The sequence below is a fragment of the Schistocerca gregaria genome, chromosome 1 (genome assembly GCF_023897955.1).
Source record: "Schistocerca gregaria isolate iqSchGreg1 chromosome 1, iqSchGreg1.2, whole genome shotgun sequence".
Taxonomy (NCBI): Eukaryota; Metazoa; Arthropoda; class Insecta; order Orthoptera; family Acrididae; genus Schistocerca; species Schistocerca gregaria.
In genome coordinates this window covers 371,221,994-371,234,362 of record NC_064920.1, presented here as the reverse complement: position 1 = coordinate 371,234,362, position 12,369 = coordinate 371,221,994, and the positions used below count along the sequence as shown (strand labels likewise).

The 12,369-nt window shown below is 37.1% G+C and overlaps 1 protein-coding gene across 3 annotated transcripts in view; it reads left to right on the top strand.

The window, feature by feature from the left end:
* The window catches only part of LOC126346985 (CD2-associated protein-like), a 69,786-nt gene extending 64,889 nt beyond the window's left edge, over positions 1–4,897 (top strand). For all 3 annotated transcript variants that reach the window (XM_050002233.1, XM_050002234.1, XM_050002235.1), the window contains 2 exons: positions 2,387–2,781; positions 2,869–4,897. In XM_050002233.1, coding sequence (XP_049858190.1) covers positions 2,387–2,781; positions 2,869–3,021 — 548 coding nt within the window. In that variant the 3' untranslated portion in view covers positions 3,022–4,897. The remainder of the gene's footprint in view (positions 1–2,386; positions 2,782–2,868) is intronic.
* Positions 4,898–12,369: the final 7,472 nt, after the last annotated feature.

Here is a 12,369-nt window from a genome sequence, read left to right as displayed (position 1 = left end):
GCTAGTTCTAATTAAGACATAAATCTGCACTGCCAACAGTACTGCAAAATTCCTCAGCACATAATGGGCTGTGTGCAAATAATACGAAATTCCAAAAACAAAGCAATGACTGTTTGGTGCATGATTAGGCATGAAATGCATAGACTCAGTAAAGCAAGTGATACATAACTTCATTGCTGATAACAGCTGCAAGATGGATCATGTTAAATTAAAATCATTAGGCATCAATGTCAATGAATACTTCCTAACGCTAACAAAAACACAGGGACCATCAAGATTAAATATTGTGTCCCCACTAAGGACTCTCATTTTCTGATGATACAAGTGCACCAATGAATGACTTGAAAATCCATGAGAGGCATGGAGTGGAGAGTAAGAGAAAATAATTACAAGTAGTTCCCAGAGTTAGCATGAGCCTGGGATGAGTTAACCAAAAATCTGTTATGCTTGCTTTGCAGAGAAAGTGTCTCCATATGTTGCCATGCAGATATGATTAGGATAATTTCATTCAATACAGCTCTATGGTAAGTGTTATGGGCCATTTCAGCTGAAATTTAGAAAAATGTTTCATATGGAAGTGTACAGCAAGAAATTATTGGAAGTTTTTCTGTTACCAACTTGTAGAGTCTTTTTAAAAGACCTTGGAATTTGTACTCATGGACAATACATTTACTCTCTAATAGTATTTATGACTGTTACCAAGAATGATTTTAGGATAACCTGTGAACTACACAAAAAATTTCTATAACACTGGCCTAGGGTTCAGATCGCAGTTTTGTAGTATGCCGGCAAACTGTGAAAGATATTTGCTTTAGACAGCTTGCAGAAAATTGGAACTACCCAGATATTCGGAAGCAGATAAAAGAATACCATATTAGCTGCTCCTGTTATAATTAATCGACATATAAGGATTCTAGAATGCGAATTACTATTAAGATTTATAAGATTTACGTGATTTATGTTCAATGTGTGTGTGTGTGTGTGTGTGTGTGTGTGTGTGTGTGTGTGTGTGTGTGTGTGTGAAAGGAGGAGGGTATTCGAATAGAAAACCAACCACTTCTCTTCATTTGTGCATCTTTATTTATTGGTATATTAGTGATGATGTATAGCAGTGTGTGCATTCTCTAATAAGTAAGTAAAAATGATAAAATTTTCAAATGTCACTAAAAACTAGAAGCCATAAAGGGGCTTCATATAATAATGTGGTGTGAAAGCTGATAATGAACCATTAAAAGGAGCTCGCCTCAGTCAGAGGTTGATAAATAGAACTACTGCAAAATATCGTAGTTACGAGAAGATGGACCCATAGGATCATTAAAGGAGTATTGTTGAATGAGAGAAAGAACAATATTGTCTGTCCTCTGATGCTGGGATATCCCATTTTCAACTAATGCTTAAAATAAGTGACTGAGCCTTCCACCAAAACTATTTTTGTAAATTTTGCTACCCACCCCCTTCCCCATCTTTCTCAACTTCAAAGAAAAAAAACATGGTTTCAAAACTTGGTCTAATACTGTCCACTGTATATATCTGCAGCAGATTCCCAAAGCATAGAACTTTTTATTTGCCCATCCAGTAGCAGTGAATTTGCTCCTAGTGAAACCAGTTTCATTTTTCAGAAAAAATTGCAAGCTTTTGATCACATTTGTTTTACTACAAAAAATCCTTCTCAGTTAGGCACTGTAAATTTCTTCTTCTGACTTCATGGCTGTAACTATAAAAAACTGTCTTATAGAGAATTAGTTCTGCCTTTCTTGGCATTTTTTTAACATAATCAGATGGGGAAAAAAGTGTAATGCTAACTTTGTCATTCGCAAAATGGTGTTTGCACTAGTAAGTACATTAGCAGTACCTTTCAACAACTAACATTATGGTTTGCTCTGTCCATAAATTAATGCATCAGTTTCACTAGAGGGGAGAGTTTTGTGTGGTCCATGCATATATTGGTACAGAAAGGCACAATACATTGTCATAGTTGGTAACTGTAAGTTAAAAGTTATTTATGGCGATACTAATGGAGAATAGTGAACTGTGGTAAAAATTAAATACAAGAGAAAATTTATAATTAGAAAAGTCAGGAGTTCTGGTGTTGATTTTTATGTCAATAATTGAAAATATGAAGAAAGAAAACTCCCAGTTTCAGGGTTACCTATTTTATTTCGTTATGCCTGAAAACAAGAGCTGCTGAACTATACAAATAGGTATATACTTCACATGTTCTCAGCTTTTACAATTGTTCTAGATTAAATCATATATATTGATGATTTATTGTGATAGCTGCTATAAAACGTATATACAGCTGCCAATGAATGTTCATTTAAAAGACGACTTAGTTACATGAAAACTTCGAACATAATTACTACTTTTTGCTTGTTATGACTTGCAGCTGCCATGAAGAATATCACCACTCAAGAAAAACAAGTGGCAAAATCAAAGAAGCCTTCAACAGAGAATGTAGTTCCAGTGATAATGAGGCACTCATCAACTACTCGCACAGGTTCTTCAATAGGTGGTTCCTCTGTACAACAGAGGCCCTTCTCAATGAGTGCAGCAAGTTCTGAACTACATTGGTTCACTTCTGAAAGTGCATCTCTAACGAGTTCAAAGTCAACATCATTAAGTCAGAGTATTTCTGGCAGTACTGCATTGCTCTCTGCACAAACAAAAGGTCCTGAACCTAGTAATGTGTTATCGCATGATGTAGAGCAGAGAATAGAGCCCCCTACTACAAGCTCAGATGGCACAATATCTACAAAGCAGCTATTTGAACTCAAGGAGAGGGTAAGCAAAAACATTGCACTGTATATCTATGGTTTCTAAAGAACAATTTTTGAAAACAGAATAATCAAACATTTTCTAAACTTACAGGTAGGAAAGTTGGAGCAGAGTCTAGCAGAGCAGAAGGAATTGTTCACAAAAACAGTAAAAGAGTTTATGGACAAGCTAAATGAAGAAGTAGCACGGAGAAAACAAATTGAACAGGAACTTGATAAACTAATTAATCTGGTAACACAGGTTTAACTATTAGGAATGGTTCTAGGCACACTACTTCCGGTAACGCAGTATTTCTTGAGTCAGAATGCAGTTGTTAGTTTTGTGTAGAAAGATATGGTGCCAACAATATTTGTCGTTCACAGAAAGACAAGACTTATTCATATAAGTATGCATTCCACACACCTGTGAGACCAATGTTGCATTTCATTCCATTCCAAGAAATAAATTCCTTTTTCCATTTAAATTTTTAGAATGTTTCTTGTGCTATTTTGTAAGAAAAGTTATTACCTGAAGTAAGTCCTCATAAATCACATTGTGCAAGTCTTTGTGCAAGATATACATTTTAGAGGCATAGGTTTTCTTTTTAAAAGACAAAACAACTTTAGAGCACAAACATCCTGCCATAAATTTTTCCCAATATCCCTTTTGAAATGGTGCTAATATATACCTGTATGTGTGTGTATGTGTGATGCAGCATTTAAATGCCGCTGGATGGTGTGAAGACAATTAGTTTTTAATTTATTTTGAAGAAAAGTGATAATTTACTTCTATGGCCATGATCACATACAGAGAATTGTTCTCAAGTAGGCTAGTTTTTTCACTGTTGTTGTTACCATGTGGAAAATTCTTTCATGTATTTATCTTGGAAAATTTTTGCTGGTGTTGGGACAGCTTTCCACTTTCTTTATTTAAGCTGTTTTCAAACAAAAAGAATGTCTTCTCTAGTCCTTTTACAGACATAACATTCCAACTCTTTCTTTTTTTCCCAACTTTCATTTACAGTTGGTCTATAGAAGCTGTTTCATTGCAGAAACAGTTACACTATAGGTTTAAGTCCTAACCATAACCTGGATCACTGGTGATAGATTTAGTTAGACGTTGTTGCATAAGAACTACTGTGTTGTACAATATATTGTTATAACTGTATAAAAAGTGTAAATATTGAAATGCAATGATGTAAATGGCTTAAATTTTCAAGGTGTCTGTTTTTATTGTTGAAATGTGATGCAGATGTACTACTGGTGCTTATAACGAGCAATGACCTGAAGCACAAATTCATTGTCAATAAAACTCATGTATTTCATTTTTTTTTAAAGATGACATTGGCACATTCCTTGGCCAATTTCGAGAGGCATTTGTTCATTTCATGTGGAGAACATATTCCACTACAAATATTAGTTTAATATAAGAGCACAGGCTGCAGTATGTGAAATTAAGTTTTATTCTGTTTTATTAGATTAAAAATAATTTGTGTAAAGCCATGTAGTCCATGCTAGTTCAAAGGCCTGGAAAATGGCTATCAATACTGTGTATTGACTGACTGTGTTTATTAGTAGAATGGTTGTCATGAAATTGTGGTGCGAGCACCATTGTCTGTCCGTGGAAAGGTTCCAGAAAACCTAATTTTAATTCTACGAAGGTGAATGCTTCTATGAGGTGCTGAACAGGAAAGCCTGCTTTTGAATTCATGGAAGTTCACGCCGGATTCTGTGACATGTCTTACTTTTATTATTTACTTTTGCATTTTTGGTCTGTATGTGTTTTCAGTATTGTTTCCAATGTTACATCAAAATTATTTTTGAGAATGCTTTCAATGTAATTTTAACAAATCTAACTATAGACTATAAAGGCTGTTATTTTGTATGCCCAGTTATTTATAGCTTACTGCCCGTGTAATCTTTTACAAGACACTCATTGAAGCATGAAGAATATTTAGAATATCATCTAACAAGACTACTTCTTCAGAGTAAATAAATGAGAACTATTTACTTAATATCTGTGTAATGCTATGTTACAGCATACTACGTTCCATTATTTTCAGAAATCTTTTGTAAAGGGCTCTTTAGTTCATTAAGTTATTCTTTTTATTGGAAATTTTTGCATTAAATACTCCTGAAAACAATTTCAGAATTTTGTGTTCAATTGTCTTTTCATTATAGTTCCTAATCCCACTGACTTTTTAACTTTTTTTCACTTATCTGTGTCTGTAGGCAGGAAACAGTATCTGATATGTTCAAGGTTTCCTGTTATTCAAACTCTGCTTCTCCCCCCCCCCCCCCCCCCTTCTCTTCCTCTACATTATAGTTGAGTGGTGCATGTCACAATTAGGAAGCTACATAATGGCAAATTGTAAGCTATTCTCATTTATCAGTTACAAAAAGTAAATACTATCTACAAAACTATTGGATTATAGTTTAGTAAAAGTGACAGTTACCATTGGGTGTCTATTGTACTTCACCACTTGTGCCCAATTCTACTAGTATGTGTAATATATTTGTAAAATTGTCTTTCACGATGATTAAATTCAAAATTTTGCACCACTACAGTTTCTAGTACAAACAAGGTTAAGAACTGATGCATAAAAGTCTTAATTGTGTCTTCCTTGAATTTGTAGCAATTAGATATGAAATGATGTTGTTAAACATTACTAGCTACATCTGTACTCTACAAATCACATGATGGACTGTAACAGAGAATACTTCCGGTACCACTATCTAATACAGTCTTCCCTGTTCCATTCATAAGTCAGATGTGGGAAGAATGATGGTTGGTAAATCTTAGAAGTTCTAATTCTTTGAATTTTCTCAGTGTGGTCATTTCATGAGATGTGGGAAGAAGTAACACATTATCCAACTCTTCCAAGAATGCACTCTCTCAGAATTTCAATAGTAAACTACTTCTTGATGCACTGAAGCCTCTATTGTAATGGTTGCACTGTAGTTCATTGAAAATCTTAGTGCTCTCTCATCAATTAGATGATACTGTGACAAAATGCACCACTCTTCCATAAACCTTCTCTATCTCTTCTGTAATTCCTACCTGGTAAGGGTCCCAGATTGATGAACAATACTCAAGAATCAATCAAACAAGTGAATCAGTTACCTCTCAGTATTCTTCCTATTGTTCCTATGAATTTCTCTGGCAACAGTATTTCCTACTAATTGTTTTGCGTGGCCACTCCACTTAAGGTGACTCGGGATTGTTACTTTTAGATATTTTCTGGTAGATACGGTTTCGAGGAATCTGTCCCCAACAGTGTTTTTACCAGTATTGAGTTTCTTTCATATTTATGTGCAGTATGTGACATTTATTTACATTCAGAGTGAACTGCCAGTCCACAGACCATTTATCAGTTTGTGTGCAGTTCACAGCTGTCTTCTTAAGTGATCTGCTGGCTCATTTGTATACTGTAGTTTACGAACAGTAATGGTCCTATTACACTTTCTTGGGGTTCTCCTGATAATTCTAGAAGCATAGACTGAGCAGAGTTTTGCAATGTCACTGTTCTCAGAATCTCTTTTACAGAAGAGATTTTCATTCTCCAAAAATTTCACAATATATGAGCACAAAACATGTTCGTGATTCTACAACAGATGGATGTCAGCAATATTACCCAATAGTTATATGCATCTCCTATAACCATTCTTAAAAACAGGAATATGTGAATTTTCCATTCAGTGTGTACCTTTTGTTGCTCCGGTGATCTAAAATAAATTGGTGCTAGAAGAGGAACAAGTTCCTTTGCATAATCCAGAAAAATCTTGCAGATCTCTCATCTGGTCCAGATGCTTTTCCCCTATTAAACAATAATAGTTGCTTTTTTTATTCGGCGATCTCTTACATCTGCCATTTCGGTGTTTGTGTGATTATTGAAAGGGTGTACTATATTAAGATATGCAGTAAACAGTTTTAAAGGGCAGAATTCATATTTTGGCCTTCTCTCTCATGTTCCATTGTGATGTCAATATGGTCACTGGGTGACTGCATAGATGATTTTGAACTGCTTACTGATTTTACATAAGACCAAAACTTCTTGGGGTTTGTATTGAGATTGTTCAGCAAAATCTCACTTTCAAAGTCACTGAATGCTTTTCTCATTGCTCTTTGAATGCACAACTTCACTGTGTTAAGCTTTCATTTGCCATCTATTTCACTTTTAAATCTGTGAATCTCTTTGCTTATGTAGCAGCTTTGTAATGTTCTTAAACCACAATGGGTCTTTCCCATCCTTTAAGACATAGCTCAGAACTAACTTGTCTGAGGCTTATTGAATGATGCTTTTTTCATGCTCCATATCTTCGTCCTCAGAACAGAATGTTAGATGTTGACCACTCAGATATTCTGCAGTCTGTATTCTGTCCTACTTTCCTCAGCATTAATTACTACCTGTATTGTAAGGACTGCTATCACAGACTTGTGATTATTGATGTCCTTCTTTACATTAACTGATTCTAAAAGTTCAGAACTGTTTATTGGTAGGACTAAGATGTTACCCTCATGTGTGTTTCTCTAATTATTTGCTAGAAGTAACTTTTGGACAAGATTTTCACAATTATATCACATGAATCTCCATCCCTGGCACCAGTTTTAATGACATGATTCCACTCTACACCTGACCAGTTGAAGTAATGCACATGTCACCACAGCATGACAAGGAATCTCTCTCTCTCTCTCTCTCTCTCTCTCTCTCTCTCTCTCTCTCTCTCTCTCCTACCCTTGTAACCACCCCCAGTGTAAAACCTGTCCCATGCACCCTCCCACCACCACCTACTCCAGTCCTGTAACCCGGAAGGTGTACACAATCAAAGGCAGAGCCATGTGTGAAAGCACCCATGTGATTTACCAACTGACCTGCCTACACTGTGAAGCCTTCTATGTGGGAATGACCAGCAACAAACTGTCCATTCGCATGAACGGACACAGGCAGACAGTGTTTGTTGGTAATGAGGATTACCCTTGGCACAGTGTTACACTGTCCGGGTTATCTGGATACTTCCCACTGACACCAACCTATCAGAACTCTGGGAATGGGAACTTGCCCTTCAATATATTCTCTCTTCCCATTACCCACCAGGCCTCAACCTCCGCTAATTTCAAGCTGCCACCCCTCGTACATCTCTTGTCATTCAACATCATCTTTGCCCCTGTACTTCCGCCTCAACTGGCATCTCTGCCCAACATCTTTGCATTTGTCTGCCTGTGTGTGTGTGTGTGTGTGTGTGTGTGTGTGTGTGTGTGTGTGTGTGTGTGTGTGTGTGTGTGTGTTGTTTGTTTGTTTTATTGTATCTGTCTACCAATGCTTTCTTGTTCGGTAAGTCACAGCATCTTTGTATATATATATATATATCTTGTTTGGAGCAGTAGTTGATATTAATTTTAGGACCTTACTATGGATGTTGCTCCAGAATAAAAGTATTCTAACCTTTTCTATCATCTATTGCAAGGAAAGACTTTCTCTGTCTCATCTGTTTTACAGTTCGGCAGGCAATCCATCACTGATCCCAAGGAGGGACTTCGCTAACCTTAAAGATACCCTTGTGCATGCGTTGTGCATGCATTGTGTACTCATCAGAATCACTTTAGCCTCTGATTTCGACTTTTTACTCTGCTGAAGACCAAAGGACCCAATTAATTCTGGGTGCAGCGATACAAATAGTGAGCAACTGCACCCCACATTAAATGCTATCTGCATTCAGCAAACCAGCCAACCACTGGAAAAAACTAATGATGCCATCAGAACCCGCGTATCATTTGCACTGACATGAGTCATGATTTTCAGGCAACTGCACCCAGTCTGTTACACAGCCTCCAGCAAAGCCATCTCCTTACCTCGAGTGAGGCCTCCCAGCAAGCATACAGAGTATACATTGGCATTAATTAATTTCTGACCTCCCTGCTTTCTTGCTGTGTCCATTATCTGGCTATGTAGGAGCTCTCAACACCTGTATCGTACTTGACCTCTGCACTTCTCTGGACTGGGCAGAAAAATCAGGTACTGGCCCAGCAGGAGAGGTATCTCATGCTGGCTCAAATGTGTCCTTAACACTTCAGGAGCCAGACAAGCAGCCAGTCCCCCCTTTTGCCCTCTAACCAGCAATATGTGAACCCACCACTGTCAGTCACTCAAGTGAAGACAGACTAGTCAGATGTTGCCTATCACAAAACACCGAGTGTCAGTGAGGTTAAGAGGGCACTCCAAAGATGCCAATTTTGAGCCGTAGCCTGAAGCCTGTTAGCTGTGGCCAATGCAGCTTCCTGCTATTTCCCCGATGGTGGCCAATTCTTCTTCTGCCTGTACACATCAGTCCTTATCCATCTTGAACTTTGTAACAAACTGTATAGAATCTCCAAAAATGTGAAGCAGTCAGGACTATGTGAGAAAGAACAAATAAGCCTAAACAACAGATAAAATTATCTTACAGTGGCACTATTAAAGCCAGGATGCACACAAAATATAAATGAGAAGAAGAAACAAGCATTAAAATCTGTTCTGCAAAGTTGTCACTATACATCAAGGTCCCAAAAAGCTTCAAGCACTTAAACAAAAACAGAAGTTATGCTACTGAAAACAGGTGTATCAACAATTACCTTTTCCTGGAACATCGGCTTACACACAAACGCTAATGCCTGAAAAATGGAAGCAAGCTTATAGAAAATGTTAACAAACACTGATCCTCCCAGATAAAAATAAAGAGAACATTCAGTTATTGACAGAAGCTTTTGGGAAAAGTGCTAAACTAAATTCTGTGTACAAAACTGCTACTGCTGTAACAATCTCATGATTACATTTTGAAGCTATCTGTGCGAACACATGCTGGCTTGCTTTTGGGAAACAGTTGAGAGTACAACAGGAAAGTCTTCAGTGTGTACTTATCTCAGTATTATACAAAATTAGATTATTAGCCTTGAACAATCAACAGATCCTTAGAGCATCATAACATCTGAAACCTCGGTTATTTCACTAACTTTTTTCACACAAGTGACATATCATTCTCCCCCCTCTCCACTCCTTATACATCCACTTGTCAGCTTTCACTACCAATTATCATACACCTGTAAACACATTTTGCACTTGGACATCTCGTAGTATGGCACATTATGCAGCCATATGTGTCGCTGGTTCTCTAAATCTTGACATGTTTGTACTTCATACATTGCCAACAAGCTGACTGATGAGAATCAGACTGATTTTTGTGGTTTTCTACAGTGTCCATTCGTATAGGTTCAAATCAGTCTCATAATTGTGCATCTGTCAAACATTGATAATATTTTTGTCAACCGAAAGTTTTTAGTTTTGCTTCCTGGGCTCTGGGAATTGATTGCTTTCATGATAGTTGCCATCACCATTGTGATGAGCTAATCTGAAGTGTCAGTATAAGACATCTAAGTGATGGCACATCAGAAAGCCAGCACAAAAAATCCAAAGTTAGATAACATCTTCATTAACTTCTCTGTGTTAATGAACTTCTAGGACTCTGATTTTCTTACAATAGTGTAGCTTTTATTCCCAAATATGGTGGTGCAAGCAAAGATGATGTTACAGGTTACATTATAAGCAAGGAAGGGGCTAGCCAACAAAAAAACTTGATTGCATATGAGCAACATGTGAAAAATAAATCTGCCTTCATTAGGTACAGAGCACAGCAGTGTATGAACATTGGTGGAAAAAACTGTCACTGAGGACAATGACTCATTATTTGTTGCATTTTCTTATTCTATCACATAAGTTTGTTTCCTGTTATTTTATTATGAAATTACTTTTGCGGTTTGCATTTCACTTCAGAGAAATAGCACTTTCTCTCAAGCCAATGCATTATTCACTGCCCCCAACGGTCAGTTGAGAGAGAGAGAGAGAGAGAGAGATATATATAAAAGCTCTTCTCAGTTTTATTGTACCAAGTGAAAATGCCACATACTAATACAAGTTACACATTTACTTAACATCTGAGAACAGATGTAGAATGTGTTGCTTATTTCAAACAATAGCGAATTTATCTAAACAGGAATTCGTGGCGATACCTCGATTTATCATTCTGTATTTTAGACGCAACTACACGCATTTCATACTTCAATAATTATAAATTTGGGCAAAGTAGTTCAGAATTATGTGCATCTGTATGAGAGCGTTTTGTACTTCCGCCTTGAGTCATTGTACCAACATTGCATCACATACAGAACCATCGCTTGGACACACGTGAACAATCTGTAAACTGTTTACTTTAAAACATTTTTGTAGCTTTATCTGCTTTTCCCCCTGAAAACTTATTTCCGGAGGCATCTCAGACACCTCAGCAGATTGTATTTGAAAAACCCCTGTCAATGGAAGAAAATGTAATCATGTTTCAGCATATAACGTTTTATGTTGGTACCACTGCTACGCAGCTTCTCGCCGCTAGCAGACGACTCAATGCTCAGTCGAATGTATGGCGCCAGTGGGTTCGCAAGCAGGCTGATACAAACACGCGAAGTAGGCGGTGTGTGCGGGCGCGTCGTGTTATGACAGCATATAACTTGCGTTTATAACCGTGTGGGAATAGTCAGTTTATATTTTTCAAGGTAAGTATATGGCAGTATTAGACATATCGTGCAGTAGTACGGAATACTGAATACTGTAAAAATTGTGACCCTTGAAAATTTGCGTGTTTAGTCGTCAGACGTATATTTGGCTTTTGATGCTCTCACGTTTACTGCATAAAGCATGTGATCCGTTGGATAAATAAACATTAATTTGATTCAAGTTACGTGCGTCGTTTCCAAATATTTTGAATTTTAATAAAGCAGTAGAAAACCAAATATCATGACAAATACAAAATGCAAGAAATACATTTGCTCTGAACATAGAAAGAAAACGTCTTGGTACGTGTTTCTACAAACTGTTTAGATTTCCTAGAATTTAATTTTAATATTGTTTTCCACTTTCGTACTAATGTTTCAGCTTGCGTAAAATAATGAATTTTTCTCTTATTTTAACGAGAATCGGACGCACCTTATATTGACGGGATAGGCGTGAAACACAGAAAACTTAGAAATATTGCGGAAGATTAAGATTACGTCCGTATAGAAAAGGATTTTAAAAACTCAAGAAGACAGGGATGAACTGGATGACAACCTATATATGCACTGTGACGTATCCATATTTCTGCATCTAACGCTGTCAGCTGATTGTTAGTGGCCTGGCGTCTCAATGTTCCTCATAGAAGGGACAGATCGGGGATAGGATAGAACGTTCGGAAATTTTTGCGATAGACTTCAGTTGAGACCGACACCAACCCCGCGCAATGATTTAAGAACGTGAGACTTGTACGCTGTTGTCAGAATTTATTTAGTACCTATCAAGAAGTTGAAATTTTGAGATTACGCGCTATAATGAAACCTGGAACATTAAATTGCCTTTGACGTGCGCTGTTCAACAATGTGACTCCGGGTTTGTTTCCGGGTACAGGAATCTGTCAGGATGCCAAAACGATGTTTATTCATTTTTTGATGAAAACAACAGTAGCGGATACTGCGTAAAATTGACGGCGGTTTGTACCAGACTTAACATATTTTGCACCTGTGTTCGCCTTCCACATCTACATTCAGAATTTAGCAGAT